General features: G+C 44.0%; 1 protein-coding gene across 10 annotated transcripts in view; it reads right to left on the bottom strand.

Annotated features, from left to right (window-relative positions):
* Window positions 1-267: 267 nt before the first annotated feature.
* LOC130184787 (BAH and coiled-coil domain-containing protein 1) overlaps window positions 268-16599 on the bottom strand; it is a 63743-nt gene continuing 47411 nt past the window's right edge. For 4 of the 10 annotated variants that reach the window (XM_056400810.1, XM_056400811.1, XM_056400814.1 and 1 more), the window contains 18 exons: window positions 15728-15897; window positions 15437-15573; window positions 15108-15224; window positions 12213-12327; window positions 11674-11908; window positions 11349-11543; window positions 10177-10350; window positions 9763-10046; window positions 9017-9097; window positions 8421-8550; window positions 8206-8320; window positions 7692-7767; window positions 5370-5478; window positions 5135-5251; window positions 4868-5029; window positions 2970-4219; window positions 2584-2820; window positions 268-2492 (listed from right to left, as the gene is read on the bottom strand). In XM_056400810.1, coding sequence (XP_056256785.1) covers window positions 2283-2492; window positions 2584-2820; window positions 2970-4219; window positions 4868-5029; window positions 5135-5251; window positions 5370-5478; window positions 7692-7767; window positions 8206-8320; window positions 8421-8550; window positions 9017-9097; window positions 9763-10046; window positions 10177-10350; window positions 11349-11543; window positions 11674-11908; window positions 12213-12327; window positions 15108-15224; window positions 15437-15573; window positions 15728-15897 — 3914 coding nt within the window. In that variant the 3' untranslated portion in view covers window positions 268-2282. The remainder of the gene's footprint in view (window positions 2493-2583; window positions 2821-2969; window positions 4220-4867; window positions 5030-5134; window positions 5252-5369; window positions 5479-7691; window positions 7768-8205; window positions 8321-8420; window positions 8551-9016; window positions 9098-9762; window positions 10047-10176; window positions 10351-11348; window positions 11544-11673; window positions 11909-12212; window positions 12328-15107; window positions 15225-15436; window positions 15574-15727; window positions 15898-16599) is intronic. The other 6 variants (XM_056400812.1, XM_056400818.1, XM_056400816.1 and 3 more) reach the window with 3 other exon arrangements.

Below are 16599 nucleotides of genomic sequence, written 5' to 3'. Positions count from 1 at the left end.
CTCTTAGTTCCAATATGCCTTGGGATGGACTACTGCACACACAGTATAATTAGTGAATGTAGTAACGTTCTACTGCTTCGAAGGTTTGTTATATCTATGTTTAAAGCAAAGTGTTTTTTACAATCTGGTAAAATTAAGTTTTCAAATAGGTGAGGTAGGTGCAGAAATACTGGGTTTAACATGAATGTGTTGCAGGGAAATGGGAGATGCAGTAAGATGAATGCGACAGAGGCAAAATAATAGAATTAATTCACAGAGTTTTGTGGATGAGAAGAATCCAGTGTTGCTTTATTTCTTTTCACTAGATGGCCTCTACAAGACCAGTTTTATTTAAGAAATGCAAATGCGACATCACACCAAGAAAAACAATGTCACATTCTCATAAAGCGCTCTTGGCATGAACAAACAGCAACATTGACAATAAATAAAATGTTGGCGAACAAAATAAAACTTTGTGAACAAAGAATACTCAGGATTGCATAAACAAAACAAAAACAGACAAAATGTACTTGGCACAAATTAAATAAACTTAAGTAATTTTCAGATTGAGTGAACCTACTCTATGTCCATTGCTTTGTGAATCTGATTGTCCTTCACAGTTAGCATTGAGTATGTGCGTGTACTGTACAAAATAGACACAGATGGCTGATGAAACTAAAATAGACTAATTCCAACAAATTGTCAGCACTCAACATCTTACTTTGTCAGTACCTTGACCTTCATAGTCACACTCCCAGGTGGCCTTTTGCTGCATATTTTTGTACTAAACAAAACTGCAGGTACATGTGCAAGAAACCATTGTCACAATGCAAAGCCAATACATATGCAAGTATATCAAGGACAAGTATTCTAAGTTACCAGTGATTTCTGATTTGAGTTCAGTACAGGTGCTTGACATTATGTTAAATTTAAATAAAGGAAATAAATGTATTAAAGACACTTTGGTATTTTGTAAGTAATCATGTGCTAAACTATGCATTCATGAGTGCAATGCACACTTAACACATTTTCATTAAAAGACCTAGTCTTGTTCTAAATTGATTTGTGTGGACATGATTATAGTGATGCCAGGACACTCATCACACACAAATATTGTGTCATAACGGTATACTCATATCATTACTCTTCATTTCATCAATCATTTGTGACCCGTGATTGCAGTCCAGTGGGATCTGCCTTGTGATAATGACCAACATGAGAGGTACATAAATAAAAAGTTTTTTTTATGTTTGTTTGTTTTTTTTGTTTTTTTTAAATAGGATAACAAAAATGCGAAGTAACAGAACACTTATACCAAAAGCCACTTAACCTATTTTTTAAAACAGGATGACCCCCCTCTCTCAGAAAGTGAGTCTTGTCCTGTTGTAGACTAAATCCCTCTGTCTTTGTCTGTGCTCTGTCTGTCACTGTCTGTCTCAGCAGGGCATATGCAGTGCAACACTAACGTCTCCAATCTTGACTTCCCAAAGCAAAGGAAAAACAAGGTAATGTATTCTACACCCATATAAAAATAAATCAATCGCAAACATGGAAAGATACATCTCATATATATACAATAAACTCCTATATAAAATAGCTTTTATGTACATATAGACAACAGACAACAATACAATAATTGAACTGTACAATGTACACCTGAACAGTTAAGACAGGCGAGAGGTACTGAAGTGTATGGCTTGATTGGGAAAATTTCAAAATATTTACAGACATCAACTTTACATCCTTTACATGTTTTCATCTTCCCTGGAATGAAGAGGTTTAGGGAGAGCCCCATGCCTCACTTTTGTTTCCATTCCCTCAGGTAAGGCTACCTTTAAAGAATTGGTCCGCTGAGGCTTTTCAGCCTCATGTTATTTTGCACAGTCCAATGCAATCTCAGCTCTCCTTTGGTGACATATGATAAGAGCTGGATGCACGAGTCCTAAAACCAGTTATGAAGCTGTCAATCACATGGGATCTATTAAAAAGAGATTAGTTTGACGATTGAAATGCCACTTATTGAATTTTGTGATGCCCAGGAAGACCCAGGCTTTCTACTATTCTTCTTGTAAGACTCAACCAGTTATGGACATCTCCTTCACTTCTAATAAGGTTAGATGCCAATAGACTCCAGTGTGTAACCTCAGACAGCCCTGCTTTGGTGCTGCCCTTTAGTCCATGGGTCCTTGAGGCATACCCAAGGAACACTCGCCATCTTCCAAAAGCTGGACTGTCTTGTAGGTAAAGTCATGGACTTTTATTCTTTCTCCAGAGGAGTCCTTCAGTAGTGTCCTCGTTGAGGCTCAGCACAGGATGGAAACCCCTTCAGCAGTGACCAACTGACCAGTGGTGGGGTCATACGTCCCAGCCAGGTAGTAGAGGTCTGAGGAGGTACTGTTCTGCTTCTGAATGTGAGTCAGACACTCATAGTCCTCCCTGCTTACCACCTGGCACTTATGAGAGATTGTCTGGACGTCATTCTCATCTTCATGACATGACTGGTACAGGGCATGCTGGATAGGGAAAAGAAACGGTTTCATTATTATAATCAAGAAAGAAAGAATAATCTCATTTGAAAAGTTCAATATGCTACAACTACCTTACCTTGCCATCTCGATGCCTCTTGCCAAGCTTGGTCTCTTCGGGGTGGTAGAACCACTTGACTTTGACCACCATACTGGAGGTCCAGGATTCCCAGAAGTTCTCAATTCGACCAATGTATGGGAGGTTTGGTCGTCCAGCCGAGAGGAAGACAGCACAATCTCCCACCCTTACTGTGTCTCTGCCTCGTACGATGGCCTTATAGAAAAGCTTCCTGGCCTTGCCCTTTAGACCTCGCCTCTGTGAAAAACCAGACACTTTAACCAATCCTCTTTGATAGATGATTATTGATCTTATGTTCTATGTTAACTGAACTTATGATTTAAAAGATAAAGGATAAATCTTTTCTACATTGATGGTATGGAGTAACATGGGTAGGCTATTCTTACCTGTGTTGGGTTTCCTGACCACCTCCACATTTGTCGCCCTGCTAGGAATGCAGACATCTTGGGCCTTGGAATAAACGAGGTGTCATCTGGAAGCATCCGAGGTTTCTTCATGAATTCCTTAGGTTTAGAGGTGGAGCTGGTGCATTCTTTCCTCTTCAAAGACTTGCTGTTGGACATCTGGTCAGCGGGCCCTCCTTTGGCATTGGAAACAGCCACAGCTTTGGCCACGAAAGAGTGCTGATGTGGCCTTGAAGAAGTGGAGGGTTCAGACGGTTGCAGGAGCCCCCGGTGGGAAGACAGACAACTCTGCAGCATTAGTGTAGAACTGTCTTCATCCTCTGAACTATAGGATGAATCATTGTCGGAGGAACACACGCTGGAACTGGAGAGGGAACCTGAAGAGGAGGAGCTGGAGGAACCTGAAGAGGAGGAGGAGACTGACAGACGAGAGAGGAAACGGCCAGCCGTCCTTAGTCCTCCTGAGGCTGCAGCCAGTGCAGCCCTCCTCCTCTCTTCCTCCTCTTCCTCTTCTTCATCATCCAGGTCAGAGTAGGAGCTGTGACACTCTCTGTGAGAGCTGAAGCCTAAGTCACCATATTCTCCCAGACGCAGAGCAGGGGAGGGCTTTCTTTGAGGAGTGGTTCCTTTCAGGAGAAGTTCGACCCTGGAAGCACCGCCCTTTTTGTTGTCTTTAACGAGCAGGACTGGGTGGGAGTATACCTCTGTCCTGGGCATACCACTCACACTGGAAGAACCACCTCGCAACAGCAGAGCCTTGCTGTTCTTTGTCTTGGGGGAGGTCACTCCTTCATGATCTAACTTGACCAGGAACTCTTGTCCAGACTTCCTGCTCCTTGGCATAACAAGCTCATCTTGCCTGCGCTTCTGGCCATACAGCCCACTTCTGGGGCCTAGAGATAAACTTGGACCTGGCCCTGTAGACTGACTACAGAAGGAGGAGTAGCCATTTGCAATGCTGCTGAAGGAGTCCACCTCAAAGGAGCTGCTGCTGAAAAGGCCCTTTGCTGGGATGGAGGCCAGTGGCTGGGTTTGAGGCAAAGGGAACAGGTCATCCTCCTTCCCTCTCAAGACCTTCCTGGGTGCCCCATTGAGCTGAAACAGATTGTCAGATGTTCTCTTCCTGGTGTTGGCCAATGAGGGCCAACCCAGGAAAGGTGAAGGATTTTTATTGGCATTCTCAGACTGCTGCTGCTGCTGCTTTTGTTTTTTCCCAGAGCCCTTTGGTCTCCCTAGAATGAAGAAACAAATAATTAAGCATGACTGTTTTTACTTGTACATACTGTACAGTGATTGGTTCAATCATCCTGTTGTTGTAAATCTACTGCTGCACAGGTTTATGGTGATAGTGTGTCAAAGATGTATTGATTCAACTCTTAAGTAATTTTTTCACCAACCCCTTGCCACCCTCTATTTATATGTGTAATGTAGACACAAAATTAGAAATACCACTGAATATAATGAATATGTAAAAAACAAAACTAAAAATAACTAAACACAGCCACAAAATCACCAGAGTTGAAATTAACACCTCTCTGACAGCGTGTGAACAAAAACTAACCATTATAAACTTAACAAAAATAGGATATTTTGCAAGGCTATTGTGTTGAATTGCATATTTGAGCAGTGTACAAACACACTGAAATGTATTTTGAATTGTACGAGAGAGACAGAGAGAGAGAGAGAAAATGAGAGAGAGAGAAAATGAGAAAATGAATGAGAGAATGAATGAGAATGACATGCAGCAAAGTGCCATGAGTTGGATCCCAGGCTGCTATGGTAAGGACTGAGTCCTAATGGTACGCGCTATACCAGGGGAGCCACCGAGGCGCCAGTCCTCTAGTTAATTTAAGGTGTAACTAAGAAGTGTACATTCTTACCTGGTCTTCTTTTGTGAACAGTTAGAGTTTGACTGTTGGTTACAGTATTAATAGTGCTGAGTCTGTCAGAAGGTCTGTCACTGATGGGGGCCTGCTCCAGACTGGAGCTTCTCTTTGCTGTTGTCCCGCTGGGTACATGCAGGGCAGGATATGGCTCCCCACCTGAAGAACAAGAGGGTAGAAGATTATTAGCATTTAGCTATAGGTGGACAATACACTGCAACATGAAAGGGCAAACTGTTAGTTACAAAGAGAGTAAACACCCACAGTGAATCTGGTATCCTGGAGGCAGGAGGCGGATGTTTGGGAGAGAAATCTTCCCTCGGTCTCCATCATCAAACTCTACCATCACTCCTCCCTGCTTCCCCTCATCAGATGACCCACCTGCAAGGGACAAAAATGCTGTTCGTCAGGTGTACTAAAAATTATTGTGTGTGCATGCAATTAAATAGTTGAGGATAGACAGGATCCTCGCACAGGATGGAAAAAGTTGATATCTCACCTCTGCGAACATAACCTGGATATAAGCAGCGTGAGCGTTCGCTCCAGTAAGCACATACCCTGGTTCCTTCAGTGAGCATAGCCTCTGACTCTGGACGTATATCCAGGACCTGAAAGCCAGACAAAAATATAATTAAGATTCATTACAGGCTGCACACAAGCGCACACAGATAGACATGCATGCATACACACACACACACACACACACACATACAAACAGTGTGAGAGCAACGGAGCATTGTGCATGGGCAGCCACTGTGCCACGTTTCCAAGCGGCACTTATCTCATGCCAATGTGCCAGTCAGGGCTGAAAAGAACGGAAGCCATGATGCAGTAAATCCTGACTTGCTGAGTAATACTAAAGAGGGCCTGAATAGAGGGCTTGTGATTGCAGGTTGCCAGATCTTCCCTCCAACAATGCAGGCAGCCCCAGCATCCGCCACTCAGTGGGGGCTCTTTCAGGTTGCTTTCATTTACTGTTGCCATGGCGAGGGACCCTTTGACTGATGAGGTGTGGATGGGGCGGGGGAGTGTGTGCATGGGGTAGGGAGAAGGAGCTCAGTGGAAATAGGAGTATTGGTGTCAGAGTCAAAGGAATGGCTTTTGAAGTAATTTAAAGACAAGAAAAGTGGAAGTCTGGCATAATTACAACCAGCTGCTATCTGATGAGTGTTTAGATGGGACTAAAGTTGCCAGAGGCGCTTGGTGCAGAACTTCCAAGAGAGAAAACAACATTGTGAGAAGGCATTGTGGGGAATCTAACATTGATCATATGAGCAAGTTTACATAGAGAAAGAAGCGGGAGATAAGCAGTCAAGATAATAGAAGGACTCATATACAGTATGATCTTCAACTGCAACAGGAACCTGATGAATCCTAATCTTGTGGACAATTGAATGCTATGAGTCTATAGATCTTATCCAGTTCTTAGTTAACTTTGAACACAGGTTTTAATGAGAGGTGAAAAAAACAGGGTTTCTCACAATATTTACTCAATATTTAATTCAGCTTTAATTGAAAACATTAAGGGTATGGCTACTAATTGCACACGACTTACAGTTAAAATGTGTGCCAGTTAAAACCCTTCAAAAAGAAGCTAATTTCAATACATGCTGCACTTCACCATGATAACAGGAAATCCAGTTATGTCTAGTCTAAAATTTACTTAGAGCTATAATAATTACTACTTTATTATTCATAATTTTAGGTGAAATATGATCATAAGGCCATGTTAGATATGGTCCTAGCACAGTTATCTCGCACCCTTGTTTGTGAGTGATCCAAGGCGCAATCATGCCAGTTAAACTTTGCTCTACTCCTTCAGGGTCGTCATCTTCGGACACTCCATTGTGTGCAAACACAACGTCCTGTGCCATATTTGGCAACCGTTGAGACTTATTTTCCACAGTTGGAGAAGATGTGGGTAAGATGTGTTAAGTGACCCAGCTGTTATTAGTGCACAGAGACCAGTATCCTCACAGTGTTTACTGCAGGTGTAGGTGACCTTTGTCCCATTTCTTTACCTAACACTCTATTCTGGATGCAAATCACACCAGAAAGCGCAGGTTACCTAAATGCAAGTGAATACCAGCCAAGAATATGCTGTGTTTTATGCAATGTATAATTATGTCTCATTATATAGATGACTTGGGTAAACTGTAATTGTATCTTAACATGAAACTGAGTGAGGATTACAAATACAAATGATATTGTGGTCTAGGTAAAAAAAAAAGAGTTAACCACCCCAGGTACTGTGCAAAAGAAAAAGCTTAAGGGGTGAAAAATGTTATAGTGAAATAAATATCCAGTATGTCCACTATAATAGCTTGACATCACAACACGTTTACATCACTCTAGGTCGTCATTAGCTAGCTTCTCTTCATATGCCGTCTTTGTCGATCTGAGCCTTTAAACAACTTTGTTACTTTGGGCAGTAGGAATGTAAAGTTCACGCCATCTCCCATTTAAACCAAAACATGAATGGATCCAGGTGTTAGTGGGATTATCCCACCCACACACAGAGCCCGGTTTAACAGACATTCAGACACTCACACACACAAACCTAAAGATCCTGCCTCCCATCTGTTCATATTCACTTAACAGGTTTAGATGGCCTCAGTGACCCAAAGAGACAGTCAAAGGAGGTTGAAAGAGTGAAAGCAAAGGGACTGGCAGAGCCGCAGAAAGGCTGGAAGGCAACGGAGAAATGCAAAGAGGGTGAGAAGGATGTTCGAGAGAAATAGAAGTGTTGCGCGAAGAAGACCAAATAAGTGATCGCTTTTCTTGTAACAAAGAGTGTTTTGGTGCAGCAGGGTGAACTTACAGCTTCCTGTAGCAGTTGCTCCAGTGAATAGATTCTTGGGCGGTTTCCTCTTTCACCGTCGATGACAATGCTAAAGCTAGAGAGAAAGCACAGCAGAGAGAGAAAAAGATGAGGCTATTTTCGGATTCTTGTATTATGCTTGCCTGGATCCCATGTCATATGTTACTCCCACTCTGCTGTTGTTATAGCATCTCTTTGCTGCTTGAGCCAGTATTGACACTCAGTGCTCGGTATGAGATGATGTAGGGTTTGTTATGTAAGGAAGAAGGATGTGAAGAGAGATAAAAAGAGGCCAAAATTGGTGATAGTCCTCTCATGCAAAACTCCAAATTTTCTACCCTAGCCCAATAAATCTAGTTTGCATAATTTCTTTTATGATGAATTGATGTCTAGAAGAATATTAGCCTTCAGGATAATTCATTAATTTGATTGTCTGCCAGTTCTAGCCATATCTCAGCTACTACATAGACAGGCCACGAAAGACCATTGCCTGAACCACTGCACATGTGCTTACATGTCTGGGAGCTCTAGAGTGTGGACCCTGGCAGCGTAGAGAAGCTCATCCTCCTTAGAGATCAGCACCTTCAGTCCATCAGTTAAGCGTTCTTTGGTCAGGACACAGTTAGGAACTACATGAGGAAAAGCAAACGTCACAATTGGTATTTCAACATCATTAAAACTATCTGCAGCTTGAAACACTGTCGCGAGACATCCAGTGTTATCCCTTACTTTCAGGGCTTTTGTTGTTGTATGAACAGCTGCTGTCCTCCTCTTCCTCTGAGAAGCTGCTGCCATCCATCTGAAAGCCCTCGTCAGCCGCAAAGCTCTCCAGCAGCCGACTCACTGCTCTTCCCTTTGGCTGCAGAATACAGATAACAGAAGGGATGGACAGAAGAATAAACGGATGGATAAAAAAAAATTAATGTGAAGATAGAAAGTGTGATAGAAGAAATAAGAAATTGTTTAGCATGCCACTCAAAGTAGCAGTTAACCACCGGGGACTTCACAGTGCCTGTACCATGTCCTATCAGTAGCCATTTTACTCTAACATTTTTTCACTCTGTCACAGCAGAAGGTGTGAGCCCCCCACCCCCATCCCACCCCCCACCCCCATCCCACCCCCCACCCCACTGCTCCTCTCCCATCCTCTCTTCCCCTAAGCTTACTCAGCAGGAGGTTGGGCTATGTGCAATGTGCTAAGTACTTTTAATAGTTCTACAGTAACGATCCTCGGGGTGAGAATTCTAGGACAGTAAGACATCACCAGAACAGATTCTGTTTGGCAGATAGAGTGTTTTTTTTTTTTTAATTCGTCTGATTGGTACCTGTTGGTCCTTGCTCCTTCGGCCCCTGCTGCACTCCTCGCTCTGTGAAGGTGGGGCCCCGACCGACCAGCAGCTTCTCCTCTGTGAAAGTTGACAAGATGAGTGGTGAGTGTGTGACATATCTAGGCAGGCACTCCAGTTATGGTCCCAGCAGGTGCAGGGGGGAGGCAGCAATGGGTGCAAACTTTATACACACAAATGGTAATTTATGTGCATAATGGTGTGCACAATTTAAGTCCTTTGAGGGTACAAATGAGTTATTCGAGGGGACATGTTTCTAATTTGTAAGCGCTATTAAATCAGGTTTTTAATTCACATTCACTAATTAAACTGTGGGTATGATTTAAAATGTGTGTGTACAAGTTATCAAAATGTTTTATCCCTAATACCTGCCATGCTCTGCTTGAGCTACAGACAATTTTCCATCATCTAATACTGTAACCCCCATCTTTTTACTGTCATGTGCATGTGCACGTGACACGCCCATCAAGACTGTTTAGTGGCAAGTTTCATGCATAGTACCTATTATTTATGGCTGCTTTTATGCTTAGGGTTAAAAATTTATCTCACTTTCCTGGCAGGCTGTGATGGCCCAAAACCACTTTTGAAATGTGGATATATCATACAAATTTTTAAGCACTATTTTTTGTACAATTTCCTTATCATAGAAAATTTAAGTTTTATTAGTAAAATCAGCTTTTCTTATTCAGTAAATCAAATTTCTGTAAAAACTAGTTTCCGCTAACCTTATTGATTGCTCCTCTCAACATGGTGCTCTTGCGAGTCGCCCTCTTTAGCCTCTCACTTGTGGTAGGGAAGGTGGCCAGACCCATGCTCCTCCGGTAGCGGTTGCCTCTGGTCCCAAGGCTGCCCCACCGAGGCTCCTTAGACCTAGGGCCACCTGGCCTTCTGACCCCTTCAGGTCGGTGATCTTCGCGGTGGTTTTTGACTGCAGTGGCCAGCCCCATCCTGCAGGGGGGCTTCTTCCTTACTTTGACTTCCCCCTCTGCTCCAGACAGACTCTGGGAGCCTGTGCAGTTCAATTAGAGAAACAGACTTAGACTAACAAGCCAGGAGGAGAAACACAAAACAGATGCTTCCCATGAAGATGTAGGGCAGCTTTGTTAACTCATAAATCAGTTTTCAAAGGACGGTCTTACCATAAAGCTCCTGTCTCTGCTTTTTGTTCCTGGCTTTCTGATTGGCCTCCAGTTTTACAACAGATGAGGGACTCGGACCTGTCATGGATGAGCTAGAAGTGACATCTCTGGGGGGTTGGGCTCTGTAGTCTTGACCTTCATCAGTATCATAACTGCCTTCCTCTTCTTCATCGTCTAACAGAGGTGGAAAACAAAAAACAATCAACCATAGAGATGGTAGGTTTTATGAACTCACTTGGCTTATCAAATCCATCTCCTGAAGTCATTACCAAACAGTGAAGTTCTTTAACTTCCTCTCCATCATTTCACAGGCACCTCATTAGCATATAAGTAAATAGTTTAACTGTTCATAGAAATGATGTATGAAGTGCTTTGCCTCAGTGGTATTTCCTGGTGTGAACCCACATGCTACAGAGCGAGTGTGCGAGGAGTGTAGGAGTGCATGCGTGTGTGATTGTGTGTGTGATTGTGTGTGCGTGCGTGCGTGCGCCACTGCACTCGCTCCAGCAGCTCTTTGGCCCAGTCAGCTAGTCTCCAGGGCTGTCAAAGCCTCTCACAGGCAAGTGTCCACAGCTGTGGCTGCACATCTAGCCCAGATCCGCCAACAAGGCCGATCACTGAGGTGTCGAATGTCCATGCACACCCCTGTCAACTAACACCTTTCCACTCACCTATGATTGCTTTTACAAATTAACAAAAAGCATGCCTGCATTGCATATCTTAAAATGATACCCGATTCAATGTGTTAGTGATTCTCTGGTCAGATATGATTATGTCAGGGGTTCTTTCTTTATTTTTAACTTGAAACATGCGAGTTGTGTGTTAAGCACTGCATTCATTTTGTGTTTTTCTGTAGGGTCAATGTTTTTGGAGTCAGCCACCCAGAACACCCTTAACAGGTGGTTGTTCCATCACTCAGATAACACTTTCATAGCTTGCCAATTAGAAATCCCCAGTCCACCTCACTTGTCTGTCTATGTGGGAGTAAAGGAGAGAAACCAGAAGTCAACAGCGCCAACACAGGAAAACATGCAGACTTCACACAGGAGTCAATCCCAGGGCTTTCTTGTTGTGAGGGGATATGTTTACTTCTGAGTCATGGGTTGCCATGGCTAGTTTCATTACCTATCACTGTACATGTCTCATAACAAACTCAGTATTCACTGCCTCACCTTGATCAGAGGAGTCGCTCTCTGCAGGAGAGCTCTCTCCCTCCGCCATAGCCTCCGGTCTCTGACCTCGGAGAACCCTCGCTCTGGGCTGGCTCAGACGGGAGGAACCCTGCGTCAGTGTGGTGGATCCCTTTTTACGTCCACGTCGCACCAGTCCAGTCCAGCTCTCCTGTGGGCCACTGTCCACACTGGCTGCTGAGAAAGTTTGCAAAACCAATCACAGTTCAAATCTATGTTAGGAATTGTTGGTGCATCTTTAGGAATTCATGAATTTATGAACAAAGCAGTGTGGGGCACAATCAATATTGTGATTGCCGGTATCTACCTGTGTCACTTTGTCCCCCAGACTCTCGCCGGGATTCAACTTTGCTTGTGCCCTGGCTTCTGTGCCCATGCTTGAGGTTGGAATTGCAGGGCGAAACCTCCTTGTCCCTGGAGCAAATCCCTGAGAGATTCTTTTTACCCTGGGCTTTCTGTTTGAGCTGAGCCACATCACTGGCCAGCTTGGAGCTGAGGACGCTGTGAAGACTGCTTTTTCTGCAGCCCTGAGCTTTTATCTGCTGCAACAGAGAGAGATGAGAGAGCCGGTTACACTCCCGGTCACAGCAGCCGCAAAAGCATCAGAACGTCAGAGGAAGAGGACTCTCATTTGCTCACACACAGAGAAGAAAAAGGAGTAGTAGAGGCCCCAATGAAAAAGATATTAATATGGAGAGCAGAGGATTTGACTCCTGAGGGTAGCACCTAATTAGAAATAGTGTGCAACAAAAGAATACATCAAATGCAAAGAAACAAAGAAATAGTGCCCTCTTTCATTTCTCGTTGCATGGAGGACAAAAGGGAGGAGGACAAGGGGACCCTGACCTGTGTGCTGCTAAGTCGCTCAAAGCCTCGACTGGACAGCCTCTTCTTCCTTCTCTGGCTGTCTCCGCCCCCTCCTAGATCCTCAGGCGACAGAGCAAGCCCCGCCCCCATCGACCTGCCAGTCAAAACAAGGGAGAGGCATTCATTAGAGAAGAATGGCGGTGGTTTGAAAGAAAAAGAGGGGGTAGAACATCAGAGGGGAAAACAGAGTTGAGTCACCTCTCTGTGGGATCTAATAACTCCCCTTTCTCTGTCTGATGAACAGAATGACAAAAAAGGACAAGGAGAGCCCAGTGTCTGAACCACACACTTGAAAAATTGGTATCTAACAAGGAACCTGGGATTGTCTGAGGGCAGTGTGGCATAAGAAGCCTTAACGCTATATCTAGGGAGTGTCCTCGCAGCCTGTGAAGCACTGCATAGCTTTGAAAGATACAGTGAATGGTTGGAAGGCATTGCATTTGTATGCAGCTCCATTGTTCTCAGCGAATATCATAGCTCTCCAGTTGCATTTTTATATCACTGTGGCACACTCTTTCCCCTACACTGAGCAGCATCACAGGCCAACCACTCCAAACGCCCTTGAATTTCCCTCTGGAAGGCTGCCCATAGACGTGAGCCAGGCCATGCTCAAACAAAAGATTAACTTCCCCACTACTAGTGTGCGTACAGCCTAGGAAATTTTCAGAGTAAGCAGTGTTTAAATGTGACAAAGATAAATAAAGTAACTAAAATTTCATGTTAGTTCTTTGTTTGCATATTGTTCCACATAAAATTCTGTGACCACACATTGGGATTGAACGTGTGTATACTTCTCTTTTGGTGTGTATTCAGCATAGGTACACAAAGTATGTAAGCTGGCCTTGATTATGTGTAAATCTCATAATCAGAGTGTGTCAGGGCCCGTCTGTGGCAGAACATGAAGAGAATGAAGGTGATTGTCGGGGAGTTGGACTGTCTGCCCACTGACTGACAGGCGAATGACAGAGGTGGCAGTGAAGTGTGAGTTGTCCCTCTGAGGCAGATCCCGCCACGGCTTGCCTTCCGCTGCTGACAAACACAATCTGACAGAGTCCCTCCCCTCTGTGGGGGGTTGGTGGGGCTGAGTGCACAGTGACTAATTAAACAGAATTGATTAGCAGGGTTTTCTGGCGAGCAGTAGCTCTCTCCAGCTCCCCCCCCCCAAATCAAAGCAGTACCACAAAGGACCCCAGTGCTCTACCCACAGGAGTAACACAGGCATGCACAAAAACAAACAATGCCTGCATAAATGCTCATAAACACACAGCTGTTTCCATACCTAATTGCACATGATACATAGAATGCACGGGCAGGGAGGCTTGAATGCATCTCTCACTCAGACAATGCCACACACACTCCCAGTGGTTCAACCAAAATAAGGTGAGGAAGGAAACACTAAAAGGCTGGGCTGTTACTCACTGACCCACTGCCCTCCATCATAGCACCCAAGCGTCAGCGTCTTGTAGTGGCATGAGTGGCAGGTGCAGTACATGTTTTTACATAACCCTGCCATGTAACGCAACATGGGGCTAATCAGTCCCCAGTCTGCTTCCCTGTTCCTTGTTCAGAAGTGTCATGTCATTCTCTGCTGCATTGTACACACACATCCTCAGACATGAGAGGGAGTAAAAAATAAAAGTACCTGAGCTGTGGCTTAAATTTGAACACAATAGAGAGATAGAGTGGTGTTTACTGTACTGTGGCCTGTACAACACCCCACTACCCCCATGTTGGCCCCAACCCTCCCTCCACTGCATTTCGCTGCAGGGCCCTGGCCCGTTACCCTTTCATTTGGGTGTCATTGTCACCCAGTATCAGCATCCCCACTCCGATCAGTGCTGGCCTGGCAAGAGGGCAGGGGTACACGGGTGGAAGGAGAGTGGAGGTGACATTGCGGTGGGGCAAGCTGGGAACGCTATGGACCGTTGCCCAGAAACCACAGTGAAAAAAGAAGAGAGAAGAAAAGATGGAGGGAGAGAGAATGCTGCGAGGTGACATTTAATGCTCTAAGTCTTTCCAAACCCTGATGACAAGGCTAATTGAAGCCTGACAACAAACCTTTATCCCCTAGACCGTTTTGGTTTATCAGTTCCCCCACCACCACCAAACAGCAATGGTAGCCCTTGCTTCAACTATAGCTGATACTTGCACTTTTTAAAATGTCATCAACACATTTTGAAATTAAAAAAAAAGAAAAGGCTCTTGTTTCTTGAATATCCCTCAATCTTTATATTTTATATCTGCACCCCTCTTCATTTTTATTTGACTTCTTCTCACTGTATTCCACTAATTGTTTTTTTTCCCTCAGACACACATGTTGTATGAAAGCTCTAAATGTCAGCTAATCTCTGAGTGCCTGGACTGTCTGATCGTCACATTATCCTTTGGACCCCTGGTGACCTCGTGGGGCTGTAATGGCAGTGGTGTGTCACATTCCTGCTGCTGGGACAGATTACAGGAGAATTCACAGTACTCTAATTACATCCTCTGCCTGTCATCTCCTTCCAGCCAGCCCCCCCTCCCCTCCAAACCCTGCCCAGCTAAGCTCAACATACAGTACATTACAGTAAAGCCACTTTGGTTTACAATTTGCTCGATTGAAACCTAATGAGAGCTGTTTTGTAGGTATAGTTTATAGTCAAGCATACACAAAATATTCTGTAGTAGCACACAAACGTACAACTAACACCAATTATGCACCAATTAACGTCCATCTTGATTAGATTAGAAAGGGTTCAAGAGGACTGGTTCCGCTGTATTCTCCCACTTCCTGTTTATGCCAATGAGAGGCAGCCCCTGTACACCAGTGATACAGAAGGGCTTATCAGGCAAGACTGGACTATATCCAGCGGAGATGTACCGACCAACACTCACTTGACTTTTCTTTGGCCCTCAGATGAGGACACTGGACCTGTGGTGAGGGTGGGTTTCCGCTTCCTTGGCCGCCCCGGTCCTCGTCTTGCCGGGCTGCGAGGTGTTTCCTCCTTCCTGCTTGCAAACGCAGATGTAAACACACAAGCAGACAGAGAGGAACTCTTGAGATACTACACATGTCTACACTCCAAAGGTTGGCATAGTAAAGAATACAGAAAGGAACCCTCTCTGAAACAAGCAAAGATGTTTCAAGTTTCTTTAGTACTTTTCAAACCTTTTATTGCGAAGGGTGGAGAGCTTGAGGTAAAGAAGGAAAAGGTCATACTCACTGATGATCGTGCTTCCTCTGAAGTTTGGCCAGCTCCTTTTGCTTCTCTTTATAGCGACGCTGTAGCTCAGCCAACTTCACACGCATTGCAAGCTCTGGACCGTCCATTGTTTCCATGCTACCTTTGGCCGGGCACACCTGAAGTACACATCATAAGTGGTTATTTTTAACATTAAAAACAACTTGTAACAATTACAAGTAAAACACATTCTTCTTTATGTTGTCTATTAATTTATTTAAAACCCTCTAGGATCTTTCCATTAACAACGGCACACTATAGTTGCAGCCTTACTGGTTCATTGCGAGGTGTCCAGCTGCATTTCCTTCGTAAATTGAGGATCTTGCGGGCTGGGAAGTGTCGCCCTGAACCCGCACTGCTGCCTTCCTGGGAGCCCATCTCCAGTGCACGGGCTGTGGCCAGGGTAGCGAGGCTCTGGAGGTCAAACATCAGCAACTCCCCTTCTGTTATGGAACAACAAGTTTAGTTCATATTGTGGCAATGCGTTCTTCATTTAGAGGTACTACAACTGAATTCAAAATTTGTTAAGAGAAACTTGTGTCAAAGTGAGCAAGAAAGGTAGTGGGGTTTTTGTGCATGTGAGTGCTCTGTGTGCACATTCACTTTCAAAACTTGCACATGTGGCTTATAATTTAGGCAGCAACAGTGTCAGGAAGAAAGACATTGAGGGCATATTAAACCAGCAGGGATTGCAGCCAAGGCGTGGAGATGGAGAAACATGACATTTTTGTTCACAATTTGACATTGTCTTATGTCTTTACATGAATAAATAAGAAAAAAATACTGATTCTCTTCACTTGTTTTAGTACTTGTTTTGGTAAAGACAATTGTTGCAACATGTGCCACTTCCCTGAGCTGTCAACAATATCACATCACAGAGACAACATCACTGGAATCAGTTGATGATACCTTTTTTATAGAAGCCTCTTTTGGGAGCAGTTAAATGCATTAGGATGCTGTGGTAAACACAAAACATCCTTTTGCATGAATATAAAAAAAAAAAAAAAAAAAAAAAAAACACATGGCGCTTTGAAAAACAAGGAAGCTTTTAAAGGCACTTTAAAACAATAGGGTCTAATTAGCCAGGCAATGCTCCAGGGTGCTGAAAACATCGACTGCTTTTGTGATTACACACTAACTTTCAG

Source organism: Seriola aureovittata, chromosome 17 (assembly GCF_021018895.1).
Source record: "Seriola aureovittata isolate HTS-2021-v1 ecotype China chromosome 17, ASM2101889v1, whole genome shotgun sequence".
NCBI classification, from domain to species: domain Eukaryota; kingdom Metazoa; phylum Chordata; class Actinopteri; order Carangiformes; family Carangidae; genus Seriola; species Seriola aureovittata.
The sequence above is the reverse complement of the archived record's forward strand: the minus strand, read 5'-3'. Positions and strand labels throughout refer to the sequence as shown.